The sequence below is a fragment of the Xenopus tropicalis genome, chromosome 10 (assembly GCF_000004195.4).
Source record: "Xenopus tropicalis strain Nigerian chromosome 10, UCB_Xtro_10.0, whole genome shotgun sequence".
Lineage (NCBI taxonomy): Eukaryota > Metazoa > Chordata > Amphibia > Anura > Pipidae > Xenopus > Xenopus tropicalis.
This window is the reverse complement of record NC_030686.2, coordinates 44,219,378-44,242,159: the sequence shown is the minus strand read 5'-3', so window position 1 is coordinate 44,242,159 and position 22,782 is coordinate 44,219,378. Positions and strand designations below refer to the sequence as shown.

At 44.2% G+C, this 22,782-nt stretch overlaps 1 protein-coding gene across 1 annotated transcript; it reads right to left on the bottom strand.

Annotated features, from left to right (window-relative positions):
- Positions 1–11,012: 11,012 nt before the first annotated feature.
- LOC101731580 (proton channel OTOP3) lies at positions 11,013–22,250 on the bottom strand. The gene is made up of 7 exons (XM_031894319.1): positions 22,130–22,250; positions 16,195–16,551; positions 15,319–15,455; positions 13,894–13,952; positions 13,665–13,774; positions 11,444–12,810; positions 11,013–11,239 (listed from the first exon to the last, which is right to left on the bottom strand). The coding sequence occupies exons 1-7, from the start codon at positions 22,149–22,151 to the stop codon at positions 11,069–11,071; spliced, it is 2,223 nt and encodes a 740-aa protein (XP_031750179.1). The 5' UTR covers positions 22,152–22,250; the 3' UTR covers positions 11,013–11,068.
- Positions 22,251–22,782: the final 532 nt, after the last annotated feature.

Here is a 22,782-nt window from a genome sequence, read left to right as displayed (position 1 = left end):
CTTCTATGGCAAACCTGGTTTTCTGCTCGATGATTTCCAACAACCCCCAGCTTAGCTTCTCAACTGCCCAGAGCCCACTGAGCATGTGCAGTGCCACCGACACACAAAAGATGGCTTCATATGCACTGAGGAGAAGGAGTCAGACACTGGTCCCAGAAGGCATTGTGTGTGGCTTCCATAGCCTGCAGGCAATTGGAAGAAAAAGGATGAATAAAGAAAGAAACATATGGATAAATAAGGAAAGAAAGCATATGGGTATATGAGAATGTGAGTGTTAGGAAGAAGCTTAAGGGAGATTAAGAGTGAGGGAGAAATTAGGTGGAGGGAGATCTACAAAGAAAAGTGGTTTGGGGATCAAGGCTATGGGGCTACACCAGTCACTGTTAAGGTGGCCACACACAGACTGAAGCTGCTGATTCGAGTCCTTTAGCTTATTTGCCCCTGTATCGGGCAGGTGTCAGTTGGGCTGGTTTGATTTTTTTGGATCGGCTTGATGCGGCCTGACAGCTCCTGTAATTAGCCAGAGGTGGGCATATTGGGGAAGGATTCACCAACGAGCGTGTCTGGCCAGCTTTAGAGCCCTAAAGCCCGTTGTCGATTAGTAGACAACAAAGCTTTGTCGCGGGGCGCCTAATCCCTCCGTGTACCCCTGCCCTTAGGGATACTCTCTCACCTAGTTATGTAACATGCAATGAATCTTTATCTTCTAATCTACATGATTAAAGGAGAACTAAACCCCCCCAGGTCAAAAGCCCCCTTAACTGGCCTGCACAGACCCCCCTCACCTCTCCCTCCTCGCAGTGTATAACTTTTAAAACTGGCCCTATCGGAAAACCCAACCTAAAAAAGCTGAGCAGCGCAACTGGGCGCCATCTTCTGGATACGCTTCAGCCCAGTCCGACCCTGGTTCCAGCTTTCAGCAGGGCACACAAAATAAAGTAATTGTTATCACTACAGTCCAACAATACTGACAATTAGCAGGAGTAATTAGCCAGGTTTAATTCAATATACTGTATGGTCCTGCTCAACTGCAATTTAGTAGCGCAAGACTTGAAACTACTTGTCCTGCAGGGGGAGCTGTTGGACTGGTTTGTAATGGGACATTAGACACTGAAATATTCTATATAATAACTTAAATAGTTTTTCAGTTAGTTGCCTTCCTCTTCTACATCTTTCTAGTTTTCAAACTAGCAGCCAAAACACTGTGAGCTTGCAATGTTATTATTGCTACTTTTAATTCCTTATCTTTCTATTCAGCCCCTCTCCTATTCATATTGCATTATTTATATACATGAGTGATACTCAGAGTTCCCTGTATAACTCAGCCTGCAGCCTTGTGCCTTTATATGGGCACAGAACCCCTCAGTGACTGCTAATATCCTTATCATTTACAGTAGGGGGTACATTATCCATTATAATACATGAGTGATACTCAGAGTTCCCTGTATAACTCAGCCTGCAGCCTTGTGCCTTTATATGGGCACAGAACCCCTCAGTGACTGCTAATATCCTTATCATTTACAGTAGGGGGTACATTATCCCTTATAATACATGAGTGATACTCAGAGTTCCCTGTATAACTCAGCCTGCAGCCTTGTGCCTTTATATGGGCACAGAACCCCTCAGTGACTGCTAATATCCTTATCATTTACAGTAGGGGGTACATGATCCCTTATAATACATGAGTGATACTCAGAGTTCCCTGTATAACTCAGCCTGCAGCCTTGTGCCTTTATATGGGGGGCACAGAACCCCTCAGTGACTGCTAATATCCTTATCATTTACAGTAGGGGGTACATTATCCCTTATAATACATGAGTGATACTCAGAGTTCCCTGTATAACTCAGCCTGCAGCCTTGTGCCTTTATATGGGCACAGAACCCCTCAGGGACTGCTAATATCCTTATCATTTACAGTAGGGGGTACATTATTCCTTATAATACATGAGTGATACTCAGAGTTCCCTGTATAACTCAGCCTGCAGCCTTGTGCCTTTATATGGGGGGCACAGAACCCCTCAGTGACTGCTAATATCCTTATCATTTACAGTAGGGGGTACATGATCCCTTATAATACATGAGTGATACTCAGAGTTCCCTGTATAACTCAGCCTGCAGCCTTGTGCCTTTATATGGGCACAGAACCCCTCAGTGACTGCTAATATCCTTATCATTTACAGTAGGGGGTACATTATCCCTTATAATACATGAGTGATACTCAGAGTTCCCTGTATAACTCAGCCTGCAGCCTTGTGCCTTTATATGGGCACAGAACCCCTCAGGGACTGCTAATATCCTTATCATTTACAGTAGGGGGTACATTATTCCTTATAATACATGAGTGATACTCAGAGTTCCCTGTATAACTCAGCCTGCAGCCTTGTGCCTTTATATGGGGGGCACAGAACCCCTCAGTGACAGCTAATATCCTTATCATTTACAGTAGGGGGTACATTATTCCTTATAATACATGAGTGATACTCAGAGTTCCCTGTATAACTCAGCCTGCAGCCTTGTGCCTTTATATGGGCACAGAACCCCTCAGTGACTGCTAATATCCTTATCATTTACAGTAGGGGGTACATTATCCCTTATAATACATGAGTGATACTCAGAGTTCCCTGTATAACTCAGCCTGCAGCCTTGTGCCTTTATATGGTCACAGAACCCCTCAGTGACTGCTAATATCCTTATCATTTACAGTAGGGGGTACATTATCCCTTATAATACATGAGTGATACTCAGAGTTCCCTCCCATAGTGGGGTGCATGCTGGGTCTCTCTGGGAATGTTACTGTATTGGCACGGCCATAAACATTTAGTTTCCATCTGGGGAATCATTGCACACTTTCCTTATCACCAGGCTATCAGGTCTCTCCCTGCATTATCACCTATAAACCCATATAATCCTGCAATCCCTAACTGCTAGAAGCCTAATTAAACATATCCGCTGAGTGAGCCATTACATCCCTTAAAGCCATAGAATCCCACATCATGTTTATCTTATTGCTATCACACAGATCCCTATCTCTTGCATTGTCTTGGGGTATTTGTCCAGATTAAAGGGTAACTAAAGCCTCCGCCTCCTTTTTACAAATGAAAATACTTTTAGCACAGTAAATAATGCTGTTTATGTGAGTGTTAGCTTCTTGTTCATAGAGGCTCCCATATGCTCATTGGCTTTTGTGTCTGTGATGGGTTTGCTTGGGGGTAAAGCCAGAAAGCCTATAGAAGCCATAGGGTAGCTCCTACAGGTTAGTTACAGTCACAGCAGCATTAGGTGATGTATATAAACCAAATAAACGACTTATAATTATCCCAATACACTCTCCTCTGTCAGGAGCATAAAATCTGCAGGTCATAGAGTTTTATATGAGTCTATTCCGACCTTGACTCATGGATGTAAGGATTTGTGAACTCAACTCTTAAGGCACCCAGGAATATAGGGGGCCTCTAGGCATTTAATAAATGTGTTCTTGGGGTGGGGAATGTTTGCTGTGGGACCCTGGCACCTATAGTTCCCTGCTATGGTGGGGTTAAATAGACATATAAGCCATGGTCCCAGCTGTCTTTCTCACTCTATATATTTTACAACCCATTTCCCTAAACTGCATGTATTTAAATTGTGTAGTCATATCACAGGAACTGGTTAATATTCAGATATCAGGCCCAGACTGGCAATCTGTGGGTTCCGGCAAATGCCAGAGGGGCCGCTGTAAGGTGCCATAGTCACTATTTATTGGGCTGGGGGGGCTGTTTGGGCCTCTGTGTACTGGGAATGCCAGGACCCAGGCCCAGACTGGCAATCTGTGGGTTCAGGCAAATGCCAGAGGGGCTGCTGTAAGGTGCCACAGACAGTCACTATTTATTGGGCTGGGTGGGGGGGTTGTCTGGGCCTCTGGGTACTTGGAATGCCAGGACCCAGGCCCAGACTGGCAATCTGTAGGTTCCGGCAAATGCCAGAGGGGCTGCTGTAAGGTGCCATAGACAGTCACTATTTATTGGGCATGGGGGGGGGGCTGTTTGGGCCTCTGGGTACTTGGAATGCCAGGGCCCAGGCCCAGACTGGCAATCTGTGGGTTCAGGCAAATGCCAGAGGGGCTGCTGTAAGGTGCCATAGACAGTCACTATTTATTGGGCATGGGGGGGGCTGTTTGGGCCTCTGGGTACTTGGAATGCCAGGACCCAGGCCCAGACTGGCAATCTGTGGGTTCTGCCAATGCCAGAGGGGCTGCTGTAAGGTGCCATAGACACTATTTATTGGGCTGGGGGGCTGTTTGGGCCTCTGGGTACTTGGAATGCCAGGGCCCAGGCCCAGACTGGCAATCTGTGGGTTCAGGCAAATGCCAGAGGGGCTGCTGTAAGGTGCCATAGACAGTCACTATTTATTGGGCTGGGGGGGGGGCTGTTTGGGCCTCTGGGTACTGGGAATGCCAGGGCCCAGGCCCAGACTGGCAATCTGTGGGTTCAGGCAAATGCCAGAGGGGCTGCTGTAAAGTGCCATAGACAGTCACTATTTATTGGGCTGGGGGGGGGGGCTGTTTGGGACTCTGGGTACTGGGAATGCCAAGGCCTATTTTGACTCCCAGTCCAGTTGTAAGTTAAATCTTGTGATGATTAGGGCTGGATGCTCAGGAGTCAGATTGCATACAATTCACCCCTATAGGGATTATATTACATTTTGTAATGTTTGTGGCCAGATATAAAAAGATTTTTCTTTCCTACTGGAAAACACACAGCAGGGATTGTTTCCATTCATGTCCACTTATATATATATATATGTATATGACGCTTATCTTTGACCGTAGGGCACCCATCGGCGTGTATCCCTGAAACCAAAACCTCCGCGTTACACTATATATGTTCCCTCAGCGGCCCATTGTTTGGGTTCCACTTGAAAGGAAAGTGATTGCACGCAGTGAATGTAGCAAAGGGAAAAATGAAGCATTGGGTTACATAACTGTACAAACACAGGCTGGCACTCCCAGTCATAGGGCCGCGCTTTCCTACGGCTCCGGGAGAAAACTCACCGCAAATGTTGCCAAATAATTATCATTTTCATCTGCCATTCAAACCTTGGCACTGGAATTACAGACGTCTTGTTGCTGAGTTGGCACAGGCACCAAATGCCAACCTGCAATGGGCAATTACTCATCAGTACCCAACCAAATGGGCCGATCCAATAATGAATCCTTTTGGCTGCCATTTATTGACGCTTCCGTTCCTGGACAGCCCGGCCAGGGTTATATGGCGGAGTTAGCACACATGTTGCATAAGAAGCACACAGGGCGAGATCAAGGGCTTTTTATCTGGAATTTGCAATACTCATACAAGTGTTAATAGAATTCATTGATTGTGTGGGTGAGATTAATAATGTGAAATCTATTGGAATGTAAACAAGGGTTCGGTTCTTAAGTAATATTTCCAGTATTGTCTCTGGCCAACTGGAGCAGCGCCACCCAGACCACCAACCAACCGGTGGGCGCATAGTTTCACACAGACATACCTGGCGCCTTAAAGGAACAGTAACACCAAAAAATGAAAGAGCTTTAAAGTAATAAAAATATAATGCACTGTTGCCCTGCACTGGTAAAACTGGTGTGTTTGCTACAGTAACACTACTATAATTTATATGATAAGCTGCTGTGTAGCCACGGGGGCAGCCATTCAAGCTGGAAAAAAGGAGAAAAGGCACAGGTTACATAGCAGATAGCAGATAAGCTCTGTAGAATACAATAGTGTTTTATCTGTTATCTGCTATGTGCCTGTGCCTTTTCTCCTTTGAATGGCTGCCCCCATGGCTACATAGCAGCGTATTTATATAAATTATAGTAGACTTTCTGAAGTAAACACACAACTTTTACCAGTGCAGGGCAGCAGCACATTATATTTTAGTTACTTTTATACACTTTCATTTTTTGGTGTTACTGTTCCTTTAAGGGAGGAGCCAGATATTAAATGTGCTCTGCAATTACTATTGAGGAAACCACCCCAAGTGTTTAGCAGACCCATAACAGTAATCATGCAGGCTATTAAAGTTGTCCATAGCAGCTCCCAATATTTCTGTGTGCCAGTGGCACAGCACATGCTCAGTGTGCTCTGGCCCGCTGCTGAGAAGCTAAGCTTACACTAATGGCACACTGGGCTATGCCACGGGCCGATGTACTCCAATCCAATGGGGGCCCTGTACATACCCCCTGCCCCATGGCAGGCAGTAAGTGTTCTACACCTCTCAAGAAGTCCCTATATTACAAACATAAGAAAACCCAAGGGAACAGAGCACTCCAGCAGATAAAAAGATAACAAATGTTGGGGTTCTGTAATATATGGCAGTAAGTTTTCCCAGGAGCAGTAACCCATAGCAACTAATAGCAGGTAGAATTTTCTGGTCACCTGTTAAAAGCAAACATCTTATTGGTTGCTATGGGTTACTGCTCCTGGGCAAACTTAGTGCCTTTTATTACATATGGGGGTTAATTTCAGATTAATGTTTAATAAATAACCCAACACGTTTCATCTATAGGGGTCTCAGGGGTACATGTCTGCCATTGTATTACTCTGCATTTGCCACTGATGGAAACCCCTGTAGATGGGGTTTAAACATGTTGGGTTATTTTTTTATTACAGGTATGGGATCCCTTATCCAGAAAGTTCCAAATTACAGAAAGGCTATCTCCCATAGACTCCATTATAAGCAAATAATTCTAATTTTTAAAAATTATTTCCTTTTTCTCTGTAATAATAAAACAGAACCTGTACTTGATCCCAACTAAGATATAATTACCCCTTATTGGGGGCAGAACAGTCCTATTGGGTTTATTTCATGGTTAAATGATTCCCTTTTCTCTGTAATAATAAAACAGTACCTGTACTTGATCCCAACTAAGATATAATTACCCCTTATTGGGGGCAGAACAGCCCTATTGGGTTTATTTCATGGTTAAATGATTCCCTTTTCTCTGTAATAATAAAACAGTACCTGTACTTGATCCCAACTAAGATATAATTACCCCTTATTGGGGGCAGAACAGCCCTATTGGGTTTATTTAATGGTTAAATGATTCCCTTTTCTCTGTAATAATAAAACAGTACCTGTACTTGATCCCAACTAAGATATAGTTAATCCTTATTGGAGGCAAAACAAGCCTATTGGGTTTATTCAATATTTAAATGATTTTTAGCAGACTTAAGTTATGGAGATCCAAATTATGGAAAGATCCCTTATCCAGAAAACCCTAGGTCCCGAGCATTCTGGAAAACAGGTCCCATACCTGTAATATAAAATAAAGTTCTTTTTATGTATAGGAATGCCCTGTTCCCTTGGCTTTGCTAGTTCTCTACATCTCTTGCTGGATTTCTTTGTAGGGACTAGTTTATTCTCTTTTATAAGATGCTGAGTGACACCTGTACTCCCCTTATTCACCATTGCTGTTGTTTGTTTCCTGCAGGGGGCGCACCGACGAATCAGAAATCCTGAAGTTCCTGCAGCATGGCACCTTGGTGGGGCTTCTGCCAGTCCCGCACCCAATCCTGATCCGCAAATATCAGGCCAATGCTGGCACTGCCATGTGGTTTCGCACTTACATGTGGGGAGTCATCTATCTGAGGTGAGCCGGGGCACATTGGGGTGTAGGGTTGGAGCTGAGGCCATCTGGCATTGTGTGGGCAAACGATCAAATAAAAAGGGCAGGTATATGGGCCATCGGACTGGGAACTGTGTCAAGGAGCTGATGTGGTCCCCGATTCGATGGGAAATTCAAACCTGCCTGATTGAGATCTGGCCAATGGTTCCCATACACAGGCAGATAAGCTGCCCAATTGGTCTGAAGGACCCAAATCAGCAGCTGAAATCTGCCCATATATGGCCCCCTTAGGAGCTTGGTAGGAGCTGAGCTGGCAGAACAGTATCAGAGGGCTGTATTTTGCATCCAGCCATGGAGAGCAAACAGTATGGTTCCATACACAGGCACATTCTCACAGGGGGGCAGAGGTTGGGAGCATGGAAAACACACAAATAATGAAGCTGCACGCAATAAATGCCTCTTGCAATAAGCACATTTGCACAGTACCATGAACCCAAACCCCCCCATATAAAGTGCAGGTGTTTTTATACCATGAACACATGTTAGGGGCCAATCATTGGGCGGTGTAACAGGCTACAGGGGCTTCTCTAGGGATGGGGTAGCACCTCATTGTCATTTATTCCTCTTTATAAATACTTTACAGCAACAAAATATATATATATTTATGTCAAGGTAAGTGATTTTGTGTTTTGATCAGGAGGAGACTAAGGTAGAACTGTGTTTTTCAGACTCCACTCACTACTTTTCTAATTGATGGATTTTTCTTTTTCGTGTTTGTTAAAAATATGCCCCCCCCCCCCTATTTGGTAAGACTTTGTTTTTTGACTTTGTAGTCAGGCGATGTGTTCCCTATTTGTTCAGACCCCTAGGAGAAGGCAGAATCAGAGGTTCTATAGATTCTATAGACACAACATATACGGCCCATAACCAATTAGGAGGTTATAATATGATTAAATGGAGGCATGTGGCCCAATGGGAGAGTGTATTGAGCTTGTGTGAGACATTAATTTGGTTTATTTACATCACATAATGCTGTGCTGAATGTAACCTGTAGGAGCTACCCTATGGCTTCTATAGGCTTTCTGGGTTCACCCCCAAGCAAACCCATCACATACACAGAAACCAAAGCCAATGAACACATGGGAGCCTTTAGCCTTTATAAACTACATTATAAAAGGTGCTGCTTTGTAAAAAGGAGGCTTTAGTTACCCTTTAATCCAGACAAATACACCCAAGGTCACCCCAAGGGAAACCCTTATTCCCCAGACAATGCAAGTGATAGCGATCTGTGTGACAGCAATCAGATAAAGGGCTCCCGACAAACATAACGTGGGATTCTATGGCTAAGGGATGTAATGGCTCATTCAGCGGATATGTTTAAATAGCCTTCTAGCAGTTAGGGATTGCAGGAACTGCTGTAAGATGACCAGGGGTCCCCAAACTTTTTTACCCCTGAGCCACATTCAAATGTAAAAAGAGTTGGGGAGCAACATAAGCTCTGTGGCTGTGATTGGTTAATTAATAGCCCCTATGTGGACTGGCAGCCTACAGGAGACTCTGTATGGCAGTACAACTGGTTTTTATTCAACCAAAACTTGCCCCCAAGTCAGGGATTCAAAAATAACTCCCTGGTTTGGGGGCACTGAGAGCAACACCCAAGGGGTTGGGGAGCAACATGTTGCCCCGGAGCCACTGGTTGGGGATCACTGTGCCATAGACACTCACTATTTATTGGGCTGTTTGGGCCTCTGTACTTGAAATGCCAGGGCTTATTTTGTACCCCAGTCCAGACCTGGTCTGTATGTTGTGAGTGATCACAAGCCCTCGCTCTCCCCTCTCCTCCCGTGGGTAGTGGGAGTGGGATTATAGCACCCATCCATGTTCCACTACTCCGATATTAAACAATTAAATGATATGAATAAATCCATAACCGGTAACCTCTTGTGTATTGCGCAAAGTTAATGACAGGGAACAAAGGTTGCGGATCAGTACAGTCCCTGCTCCATAAAGCCATCCATTACTCGTGCCGATAAACACCTGTCATAGTTACAGGCTGCAAGATTAATGGTGAGATTGGCTCAATATATAATGCAGTAAATGTTTGCCTGTGTGTGCCTGAATGTACCCGTTTTATCTCTCCCACACCTTCATGGGAAGAATGGGTTCTGTGATAGGGCGTGTGGGGCATTTGGATATTTTTGATAAAGTCATTTTGCCGCTGTCACCAATTGGGACGCCTGGAGCTGCATTTCCAACTGGAATTTGCTATTCAAATCAGCAGGGGAAAATAAAGGTATTTGCAGTGATGAGTGCTGTGATCTGTCTACTCTTTTCTGTGTAATGGTTGTTGGTGTATAATAGATATCGACTCCTTGCCCAGCCATGCTCATTATACTGTTGGCTCCAAGGTCGGAAGGAATTGTGGCTGCAGAGATCACTTTGTGACTCTAGCTGTGGTCACCATGAGCTGCATCTTCAGCCTTATGGTGGCCATACACGGGCTGCTTGTACCTTAGACAGATTCGGCAGCTTATCAGCCTGTGTAAGGGCATAGCGACGGGCCTGCCCAATCGATATCTGGCCTGAAATCGTCCAGATATTGATCGGCAAGTTAAAAAATTTAGCTGGATCGGGGACGATGCGATCCCTGAACTGACTGCGCCCATTACTGTTATTATAATTCAATCATTTGTCCCCAGGGCCAAACGACCGAATTAGCCTAAATTCACCTGATATCCCCCACCCGTAGGTGGGGGATATCGGGAGAAGATCCGCTTGCTCGACGACCTCACCAAGTGAGCGGATCTTAACGTGTATGGCCACCTTTAAAAGTCCCCATACACGTTAAGATTTGCTCGCTTGGCGAGATCTTCACCCGATATCCCCACCTACGGGTGGGCGATATCGGCGAGCATGTAGGATAATTCGATTGTTTGGCCCTGGGGTCAAACGATCAAATTATATTGGCGGCAATGGGGCAGTCGGTTCGGGGACCGCATCAACGAGCCAATGCGGTCCCCAATCCGACTGAATCTCGAGGGGGCAGGCCCCTCGTTTCTGCCCATACACGGGCTGATAAGCTGCCGAATCTGTCTAAGGGACCAATATCAGCAGCTACAATCGGCCCGTGTATGGGGACCTTAACAGTGCTTGAGATTGAGCGTGTTTTCTAGAGGGTTAAATATGCCTATTTCACATACATTACGTATGGCCGACCAAACAATAATGTGTCACAAGAGGTCATTGTTGCTCCATTCTCTGTATTTGGACAGTATATGTAGCCCTCCCACCAGTGGTGAGTATATATGTCCCATTTCCGACCTTCTAGCTTGGGTTTCTAGTGATAAACCTGGTATACCCCAGACACCTCCTCCTGTTTCCGATGACTTTAGCAACAATTTGTACTGAAAAATAAATTATTTATTGACAGTGATAATAAAATCCATATTTACAACCCCACGCCCTGCTGGGCTTAGAAAGTGACACTCATGCATGAATATAGACTTCCATTAAGCTTCCCACACTGTGCATTCTGTAGAAGACCGACAGCGGCAGGCCAATATTGAGGATGGCTAGCCATATTGTGGATCCGTAAAAATGCCGCTCCAAGCCGTTCATATACAAAGGGTGTGCTCCGAAGGCGCCCATGATCCAGCACTGCAGGAACAAGATGGAAACATATTACAATGCTGCATGGACTCATTTGGAATGGAGAACACTGAACGCTAACTGATACTTGGCTCATTAATGCTTAATATCTCTGCCATGGCCAATATTTTGGTTTTGGTTGCCAGAACGTGCACATAGATATTATGTTGCCACTACATCTGATGCAGATAATTGCAGTGCAAGTGGACTCACCATGATATTACAGAGAATCAGGAACATTGCAGTCTCCTTGACCACCCTGCGGCTCACACTCAGACGCCCAGCGTCCTGCAGGTAGGCGAGGGACGCCCTGCGGATCTCAAGCATGGACATGCGACGGGAGGTTTCTTGAGGTTGTGCTGCAAGGTGTTTCTGCTCCTCGTGCCCCCCCTGCATTCCTTCAATGATGAACATTGTCTGAGACAAACACTGGAGGACAAGGAGCAGCGAGTTTGACAAGCTGAGGGCGTTCAGCGAGTCCCATGCATTGGTGACCACTATGGCTATTATAGAGAAATACGAAATGCAAAACTGACCCACTGCTGATGCCAATAGTAGGGTAACATCCAAGCTACGGGCATAATTCTTTGAAGCGCTTCCATGGTGGGTTTTGTGCGGATTAGAGATGTCCCCTGTCAGGTTGTGGCTTTGTGCTGCCCGCCTCTGGACGTACTTATGCCCTGTGTGTTCCCCACTGTGTTCCACCATCTGCCCGTCACTGTGTTTTATGTCTTCTTCTTTACATTGACCAGGGTTTGCCCAGTCTACCACTGTCTGAGTGTGTTCTGGTTTGTTTTGTTGTTGAAGATCATTGTCTGCCACTGTCTGTCCCAGACCCTGCTCTATATGGAATATCTCTACGTGGCTATAATTATTATCTGCAATTTGCCCCTGGCTGCATTGATTATTTTCCTGCTGCCCTGGGTTGTGTTCATCAAAATGCCATTGGATGCTGTCGTTTCTGTAGTTTTGCCCTTGCGTGTCATTCAGTTCATGCCAGTAGGGGTTATACACTGCGGGTTCCTCAGTATGTTTGCTCTCCTCTTTCCTGTTTTCCCCAATGATTGCACCAAGATTTTGGAAGTGAGCTCCGTTTACCTGAAACTTTAGTTTGTATTTCCTGCCCATCCTGATGTCTGTCTCTCCTTCTGTCCCATAATTTCCATGGCCCTTCTTGTCCTTCTCTCTGAAGCTGTAGACAAGGATACCCACCACACTGCAGATTATCATGGCTGGCAAGATAGTCAGATTGTAGCCATAGTAAACTTGAAATGATAGAAAAGGCACCAACCCAACAGATGCCTGGACCTGATACTGGACAAAGATGGAGATCCCAACAAGAAGAGCAGCTCCTCCCAATAAAGGTCCATATACTACTCCACGCAGACGGAACCTAGGCAGGGAAGTTTTGGGATGAGGCTGTTCTTTCCTTCCAACGTTCTTCCACATTATGTAGAGTATTGAGGCACAGATCAGGCTGTACTCGAGATTGAAGGGGTACATAGTCACAAATCCCTTCTTAAAGGTCCAGCATAGGGAGTGAGTTGGGCATTCACAGGCTGATATTTCTTTTTTTAATTCTGTGGAATTCAGAGAGGATAATGCATCAGATTTGGGTTTGCATTAAAACAATACAACTTACTTCATCAATTTTAACCAACATTCTTAAGGTGGCCATACACCTTCAGATCCGCTCACTTGGCGATGTCACCAAGCGAGCGGATCTTCTCCCGATATCCCCCACCTACGGGTGGGCAATGTTGGGAGAATCCAGGCCAAACAATTGAATTATAACGACGGGTATAGGCAAAGTCGCAGATTTTTTAACCTGCCTGATTGCTATCTGGCTGATTTCAGGCCAGATATAGGTCAGGCAAGCCCGACGGTAGTGCCCATACACGGGCCGATTAGCTGCTGAATCTGTCCAAGGGACCGATATCGGCAGCTAGAATCAGCCCGTGTATGGGCACCTTTAGAATTTCAACAATCAGGCACCTCTGACCTTTAAGGTCCCCATACACGGGCCGATTATAGCTGCCGATATCGGTCCCTTGGACTGAACCGAGGGGCCTGGCCGACCGATATCTGGCCTGAAATTGGGCAGATATCGATCGGCCAGGTTAGAAAATCCAGTCGGATTGGGGACCCCATTGGCTGGTTGATGCGGTCCCCAAACCGACTGTCCCATTGCCGCGTGTAGAATTCGATCGTTTGGCCCTGGGGCCTACATGCCTCCCCAAGCGAGCGGATCTGCCCGTGTATGGCCAGCTTTACAGATACTTTCAAGAAAGATGGCTTCAGTTCTTGTCCTAAGCTTTTGGAGTGCTTGTGCTTTTGTAGTGCAAAGGACATCAGCACTGGTCTACTGTGGTCTAACGAGCCTAGTCCTGATAGCGGCATGGTCGGAAGAGAGCTGTGAGGTGGGATGGCCTACCTTGTGTTATGTTGGACTGTAAGCTTTCCAGATCTCTTTCCAGGGAGTCATCGATTACAGCAAGGAGCCACAGAAGCATGTTGGTGGTCAATGTCAACATGATGCCGTACCTAGAACGGTTACATTAATAATGTTTATACAGCAACAGCAGAAAGTGTTTCCAGTCTAGTTCTTATTTTGCTATAATCCCCTCAGTCTCCTCTGACTACTTATGTCCCTCCAACCTTACCTGGTAATGTTGTGCTGGACCTGAATGCAGTCCTTACAGCAAACCCACAGGAGAATGGTCTGTGGATGAGACAGAACATTAAATAAATGTATTTGTGACCCAGCACTACTTCCCTTGACTCTGGCTGCCTTTAGCTGGCCATACAGTATTAGACCTCACCAAATAATTGGAACTTTCCCCAGATAAGTTGGCCGATATTGAACTAATCCCTAGGGTCAAATGATTAGATTTCAAGATTGGGAATAGGATCCATTAGAGCGAGGTCTGCATTAATGGGACAATGTGGTCCTCGATCCGATGGGAAAATCAAACCTGCACAATTGACATTTGGCTGATTCTCTGTCATATTTCAGTTGGAGAGCCCCATACACTGGCAGATAACTACTAAATCAGTCTGAAGTGCCCAAACCAGTAGTTTAAATATGCCCCTGTGTGCCCACCTATCCTCACAGCCACATACCTATTCTGAAATCAGACTGAAGGAAGGGGGCGCTGTTTGTAAGTGTTGCATATAAATGTAACTTTTCAAGCAGTTGACTATTTGCCACCCTGGCATGCCTGTGAAGCTCACAGCTCATATACTAGGAACACTTATTTTTAGCAGATGAAGTGCCAGTATCAGGTTCTTGCTACATGGCCTTGGGTTTGAATCTGACCAGGGCACCATATATGTGTGCTTGTTTAGAATTCTTAAGGTCCCCATACACGGACAGATCTGTTCGCTCGGCGATGTCGCCAAGCGAGCGGATCTTCACCCGATATCCCCACCTACGGGTGGGCAATATCGGGGAGCGTTTAGGTAAAAAAAAAAAAAATTTGATCGAATTATGTTGGCGGCAATGGGGCAGGCGGTTCGGGGACTGCATCAACGAGCCAATGTGGTCCCCGATCCGACTGAATTTTCTAACCTGGCCGATCAATATCTGGCCAATTTTAGGCTCCTCGTTTCTGCCCCTACATGGGGCGATAAGCTGCCAAATCGGTCCAAGGGACTGATATCGGCAGCTACTATCGGCCCGTGTATAGGGACCTTTACTGTGCTCTGGTAGATTATTTGACTTCTGTTGAAACTGACCCTGTGTGTGCTAGTGGTAGGGAAATTAGATTGTAAGCTCCACTGGGGCAGGACCTTCACCCTTTGCATGTCATATAGATAAAGTAAACAAATGGAGTCTGGGTTTAATAGTATTTGCCTAATGATAACTACATTGTAGTATAATAGTAGCTCAAATTAACATTCAAGGAATATCTTGTTTGTACAGCAGCAGTGTGCAAGCAGCAATGGTTCGTTTGCTTACTAGCGATAAGCGCTGGGCTACAAAGCCATCGTTAAGCAGAGCAAATACCACAACGATAAAACTATCTTCCAAAGGGCACAAAAAGTGCTCCTTCTAGAAACATGCGAGTTATTTTAGAGATTATTACCTGTATGCTGACAAACACTATCTCCACGCAGGAGAAGATGATATTCATTGGTAACTTGCAATTCAACGTAAGTATGACGTAGCCAATCTTGAAGATGGACAGAAGGACGCTGCACAACCCAAAAAGGGCAAGTGAGGCTGTAAAGAAATGGACAGGGAATCAGACATAAGGTGGCCATACACGTAAAGATCTTCTCCCGATATCCCCACCTACGGGCGGGGAATATCAGGGGAATTTAGGCTAATTTGGTCGAATTAGAATGCCGGTAATAGGCTCAATTGGTATGCGGTCCCCGAGTTTTTTAACCTGCCCGATCGATATCTGCCCGATTTCAGGCCAGATATCAGTCAGGCAGGCCAGTTGTTGTTTCCCCTACACGGGCCGATAAGCTGCAGAATCAGTCTAAAGTCCCCATACACGGGCCGATACCCATACCCCGTGTAGGGGCAGAAACGAGGGGCCTGGCCGACCAATATCTGGCCTGAAATTGGCCAGCTATCGATCGGCCAGGTTAGAAAATTCAGTCAGATCGGGGACCGCATCGGCTCGTTGATGCGGTCCCCGAACGACTGCCCCATTGCCGCCAATATAATTTGATCGTTTGGCCACAAGGGCCAAACGATCAAATTATAATTTTTTTTTACCTATACACTCCCCGATATTGCCCACCCGTAGGTGGGGATATCGGGTGAAGATCCGCTCGCTTGGCAATCTCGCAACGTGTATGGGGACCTTAAGGGACCGATATCAGCAGCTACAATCGGCCCGTGTGTGGCCACCTATAGAGATGGTCATGGAAGGGTGCATGGCAGCTTCAATGCAATTTGCTGTGCTGAAAACAACACAAAAGTGAAAGGGTATCTTCTCACAACTGACCTTTCAGCCATAGCGCACCCGTATGGTGGTCCCGGAGGATGACAGCATATTTCTTCTTACGAACGTACAGCAGGTGATAGAGCGCCCAGACTGAGCTGAACAACATGAAGACAGTGAGGAAGATTTGTATGTGCATCTCTGGCACAATCCCATTACTGAGTATCACACTACTAACCACAGCAGCCCCCAAAACCATGACATTCAAAGCAATGAGCCCCGAGAAGAGCCGGCCTGTTTTTTGTGCCCGTCGATGATGAGTTGTGGGCGACATACAGTGACGATGGAGCCATGAGTGCTCATACTTCACCCTCGGGTCCTCAAGGTCCATAAAATGGTCTGTGTGTGCGACCTGTGTACCTGGATAGGGAAAAAGAGATAGCAATGCACATTAAAACACTTTAGGTCAAAACAAATAACTTATTATAAGGTGGTCACAAGTCTGAATCAGTTCTTTGGTTTGAGGCTTTAATGGAGACTTTTAATTTTGGGTTCTCACGTTTGGTGCACTAGAGTTTCATGAACCAAACAAATCATTTGGGCAGCAACGCACAAACCCCACAATGCTCAGCCTTCCAAAGTGTTTTTCCACAACATTATTCCACTGGTGACCTGGCACCATCTGACGCTGAAATCCTGATAGCCTGAATGCAAATTCAATGCAAGTGGAAATTAAGTATTTACAGAAGGATGGTGTTGGAACAATGTGCGTGAATTCAATTGCGACATTGCCCTAAGTTCTTTACTTAGTCTGACCAGGTGACTGACATCAGTAAGCAGGATATCAGTATCCGGATGGTCAGACCGTGCTGGTCTATCTGCAACATACTCAGCTATCTGTAGAAGAATAATTCTACTGTGCATATGGAAAGGTGGCCATTATGGTATGAGACTGGATCTCCAATAGTTCCGAGCCAGGGACCTCCAATAGATCCAAGCCAAGGACTAGTTGCATTATACCTTTCTGAATTCCACCAGCGATTAGTACTATACACATCTAACTGAGAGAGGATCTTTATCCAGTTTGGCCACCAATACACCAGAACGCAAAACAAATATCAAATTAGAAAGCACTTTTATAAAAATAGTGTGCAAACATGTAAAATGACAAAGTTAATACATTTATAACTGGGACCCAAATCCATTTACCTAAAACAAACGTTGCCTCGGGTGTATATACCCCAGGTCTTCCGCTGAAATTGATCAAAGTTGGCACACATACAGTGGATATCACATTAGTAAGGAAGCACTCACTGATGCAGAAATCTGGTTCGGGTGCTTACAGCCCCAAACCCGTAGCCCAAGGGAGCAAGCTTAAATCTCAGAAGAAAAACGCCTCTTGAAGCACCACGGTCAGCCAGAGAATCGATACAAAATCCAATCTTTATTTACATCTTCGGGGCTGTAAATAAAGATTGGATCTTTTATCGATTCTCTGGCTGACCGTGGTGCTTCAAGAGGCGTTTTTCTTCACCAATACACCAGGTCATAGTTTGTTTGCTGCAGAAACAGATCATAGGATTATGATAGGATAACAGCTAGGCCTGTGGGCAGAGACATATTCAAGCCTGCCTGATATAGCAGATGAAAGTCTGATATTGATTGATGGACTTAACTTGGTGGCACCTGGGGAAATGCCAGTTTATTAGAAGATCCTTCTCTGCACCTATCTTCTATCACTAAATGTGACTGCATAGTACCAAAAAGGGGCAATCAACCACATTCACTCTGGTATCCAAACTAGGAAAAGGGGTCAGTGACCAATTGCATTAGTGACTACAGGTAGCTGAAACAGATTGGCTGAACAAGCTTTAGCCTGCATGCAACCACTTTGAGTGATCCCACACAAAGTGGACTGTGTTCATGCTAAAAGTCAATCTAGACCATGCTTAAAGACTACCATGCTAAAAGACCATCTAGACCAGGGATCCCCAACTTTTTTTTTACCTGTGAGCCATGTTCAGATGTAAAATGTATTGGGGACCACACAAGCATAAAAAAGTTCTGCGAAAATGCCAAATAAGGGCTGTGATTGGCTATTTGGTAGCCCCATGGGGACTGCTGGCCTACAAAAGGCTCTGCTTGGGGTAAATCTGTGTCTTTGTGCTTCCTGAACTTGCCTCCAAGCCAGAAATTTAAAAATAAGCACCAATTTTGAGGCCACTGGGAGCAACATTTAAGGGGGTGGTGAACAATAGGTTGCTTACAAACTACTGGTTGGGGATCACTGATCTAGACCATACTAAAAGAACATTTAGCCTACGCTAAAAGACCATGTGGACCAGTGATCCCCAACCAGTGGCTCAGGGGCAACATGTTGCTTTCCCAACCCCTTGGATGTTGCTCTCAGTGCCCCCAAACTAGGGAATTATTGGGGGCAAGTTTTGGTTGAATAAAAACAAGATTTACTACCAAATAAATCCCCTGTAAGCTGATAGGGTGCATAGAGGCTGCCTAATAGCCAATCTTAGCCCTTATTTGGCTTTCCATGAACTTTTATGATGCTTGTTGCTCAGGTTGGGAACCCCTGATGTAGACCATACTATAAGACCATCGGTACCATGCCAAAAGACCATCTAGACCATACTAGAAAACCATCTGGAGCATGCTAAAAAACCATCTAGGGTTCTAGACCATGCATAAAGACCATTTAGAGACTGCATCATTTCCTTTCTCCTTGTCCATCTTAAAACACATTAATTCACCCCACCTTGAACCCCACAGGGCCACCTAAAGCTTTTGCAACCTTTTCAATATGGATAGTTCCATCCATTATGCAACAGTACTATCTCCATGCAAATGTCATAGTTAAAGTGAGGTGACCAAGTCTTATTCTCAAAGGAGACAATGTCTAATTCTTAGAGGTGACCATGTCTAATTCTAAGAGACAACCATGTTGCTTCCACCTAGAAGTTCCAGTTTCCCCGCAGCACATATACTTGATCCTACAAATCCCTTTTGCTTCTGGTGCGGTGAGTTGCATCAGGCTTGCCGCGTGTCGGCTTAGCACACTTCACCTCACCCCATGATGCATAGAATGCCTGATGGATGGGATGATTGCTTTCCTATTGTGCTTGAAGTGCCTTCTCTCAATAAACATGTCTGGCAGGGGCCGAGGATTGCTTTCTGCTCACGGTTAGTATTTGACTTTGCAGCAGCGAAACTAATTATTAGTGCACAGAAACCCATAACATTTGGATTGTGTAATCCCAGAACGCACACTGCAGCTTGTATTACAGCGCAACTTATTTATATCATGTAAACTGAACCCAATGCAATACTGTAACAATACTCTATAAATAGAAGAACAAATCAGGTATTTAATAATAAAGGGACAGCAAGCAATCGTCATGAAACAAAATTAATTAGGGTACTCCCTCGTAAAATGCATGAGTAGTCGCATGTCGCATTTTTTGGCCAGTTCTCACAAGGGGGTATTAATTACCGGTATATTAGAAACTTGCTGCAGGCACGGGGAAGCAACAGTAATGCAGTTTAGTATAGATTATATAATAATGGCTGACAATAACAACGATTCAGATCAGCATCATGGATTTATAGTAGGTGAGTTATCAAGCACAAGCTGCTACAGAGAGAATAAGTACAGGTATAGGACCCGCTATTCAGAATGCTCATGACCAAGGGGATTCCAATAAAGGGTATTTCCGTAATTTGGATCTCCATACTAAAAAAGGGGTAATTATATCTTAGTTGAGATCAAGTACAGGTACTGTTTTATTACTACAGAGAAAAGGGAATCATTTAACCATTAAATAAACCCAATAGGGCTGTTCTGCCCCCAATAAGGGGTAATTATATCTTAGTTGGGATCAAGTACAGGTACTGTTTTATTATTACAGAGAAAAGGGAATCATTTAACCATTAAATAAACCCAATAGGGCTGTTCTGCCCCCAATAAGGGGTAATTATATCTTAGTTGGGATCAAGTACAGGTACTGTTTTATTATTACAGAGAAAAGGGAATCATTTAACCATTAAATAAACCCAATAGGGCTGTTCTGCCCCCAATAAGGGGTAATTATATCTTAGTTGGGATCAAGTACAGGTACTGTTTTATTATTACAGAGAAAAGGGAATCATTTAACCATTAAATAAACCCAATAGGGCTGTTCTGCCCCCAATAAGGGGTAATTATATCTTAGTTGGGATCAAGTACAGGTACTGTTTTATTATTACAGAGAAAAGGGAATCATTTAACCATTAAATAAACCCAATAGGGCTGTTCTGCCCCCAATAAGGGGGTAATTATATCTTAGTTGGGATCAAGTACAGGTACTGTTTTATTATTACAGAGAAAAGGGAATCATTTAACCATTAAATAAACCCAATAGGGCTGTTCTGCCCCCAATAAGGGGTAATTATATCTTAGTTGGGATCAAGTACAGGTACTGTTTTATTATTACAGAGAAAAGGGAATCATTTAACCATGAAATAAACCCAATAGGGCTGTTCTGCCCCAATAAGGGGTAATTATATCTTAGTTGGGATCAAGTACAGGTACTGTTTTATTATTACAGAGGAAAATGAAAATCAGTTATAAAAATGTTAATTATTTGATTAAAATGGAGTCTATTGGAGACAGGCTTATGGTAATAATGGACAGCGGCTTTGCCGTATTTTATAACCTTCTGGATAAGGGCTATTCAAATCCCATACTTGTAATTAACATATCTCTAAGCAAACAATACAGCCGATCCTTACTTTTGCATTGAGAGTGTACAGGTATAGGATCCGTTAAGCAGAAACCTGTTATCCAAAAAAGCTCCAAATTATAGAAAGCCCATGTGCCATAGTCTCCATTTTAATAAAACAATTATTGGGGCAGAACAGCCCTATTGGGTTTATTTAATGGTTAAATGATTCCCTTTTCTCTGTAATAATAAAACAGTACCTGTACTTGATCCCAACTAAGATATAATTACCCCTTATTGGGGGCAGAACAGCCCTATTGGGTTTATTTAATGGTTAAATGATTCCCTTTTCTCTGTAATAATAAAACAGTACCTGTACTTGATCCCAACTAAGATATAATTACCCCTTATTGGGGCAGAACAGCCCTATTGGGTTTATTTCATGGTTAAATGATTCCCTTTTCTCTGTAATAATAAAACAGTACCTGTACTTGATCCCAACTAAGATATAATTACCCCTTATTGGGGCAGAACAGCCCTATTGGGTTTATTTAATGGTTAAATGATTCCCTTTTCTCTGTAATAATAAAACAGTACCTGTACTTGATCCCAACTAAGATATAATTACCCCTTATTGGGGGCAGAACAATCCTATTGGGTTTATTTAATGTTTAAATATTTTTTAAATATACTTAAGGTATGACAATCCAAATTTTGGAAGATCCCTTATCTGGAAAACCCCCAGGTCCTGAACATTCTGGATAACAGGTCCCTTACCTGTATGTTTTTTTGCATTTTACACTTCAACTTCATTCAACTTTGTGCTTACCTTTCCATTTTCTCTCAGATTACTATATATTCCAATAAGAGAATGAAACATGAGGGTTTAACTGTCATTCAGAATGTATAAATCAGCAGAGCAAACAGAATGAAGCTGGACACACACAGACAGGATACTGAACTGGTTCAGTGCAGATGCAATTCCAGTTCCAAGGATGCCCATGTCAATCCACCACATTAGTGGTTGGCCCAGGTTGTATTTTGCTCAATGCGCTGAGACTAAACTGTACAATGAAATCGATGCTTTCTGTCATCTTAGTATATAAATATAGAGTAACCTAAACAAGCAGGAATTGTTTACTTGTGTTTCCACCTGTAGCCAAACTCCGGCACCCAGTGGCCACTATACACTCTATATCCCACACTTATAGTATGATGATTGTATACATATTCTGGGAATGGGTAGCTCTGTAAGTAGTCACATTATACCCTTTATCTCTGCCTACCTGTATTTTCTGTTGCCATCATAACCAGGATGTGCGATGTCTCTGCGCTGTCACCCCAGGCTCCCTCTGACTGCTCCCAGTGCTTTCTTCTTTTTAAATCAGCAACTTTCTTTGATTGATTTTTTTTTTCTACTTGTTGTTTGCTTTTGTCACAATCTTCCCATTGCATTAATTGCCTCATCAGACTGCCCACTTGCTCCCTACTATGCAATTGCCCGCTAGCTTGCCCCTCCTTTCTCTGCATACATTAGGGATTATCCTCCCCTGGCAGATAACCATGCATATCATGTGGCACGCAGCCCGGGCTCTTGTTTGGAAAAGGAAAAAGGTCATACTTCAAGGCACCTTGCACTGACAGGTCTGACAATAGCAAGCGAGTTCAGTTGGTTCAGAGAAATGCGTCTCACAATTCACATGCACGTAGATATAATGGCAATAAAAATAGCACAGAAAGGAATGAAATGACCAAAAAATACAACAATAAACCCTATATAAAAATATTTAATGTATCCTGTTTCCTCTGTCTCCTACAGACTAGTTACGTTAGGTCTCCTCAAGTCCCCAAGGGGACAGAAGACACGGCCCTGAATATGGTACCAAACTGTGCCCATTGTTAGGGCCATGCCAAGTGGATGTCCAAATGATCGAAAGAA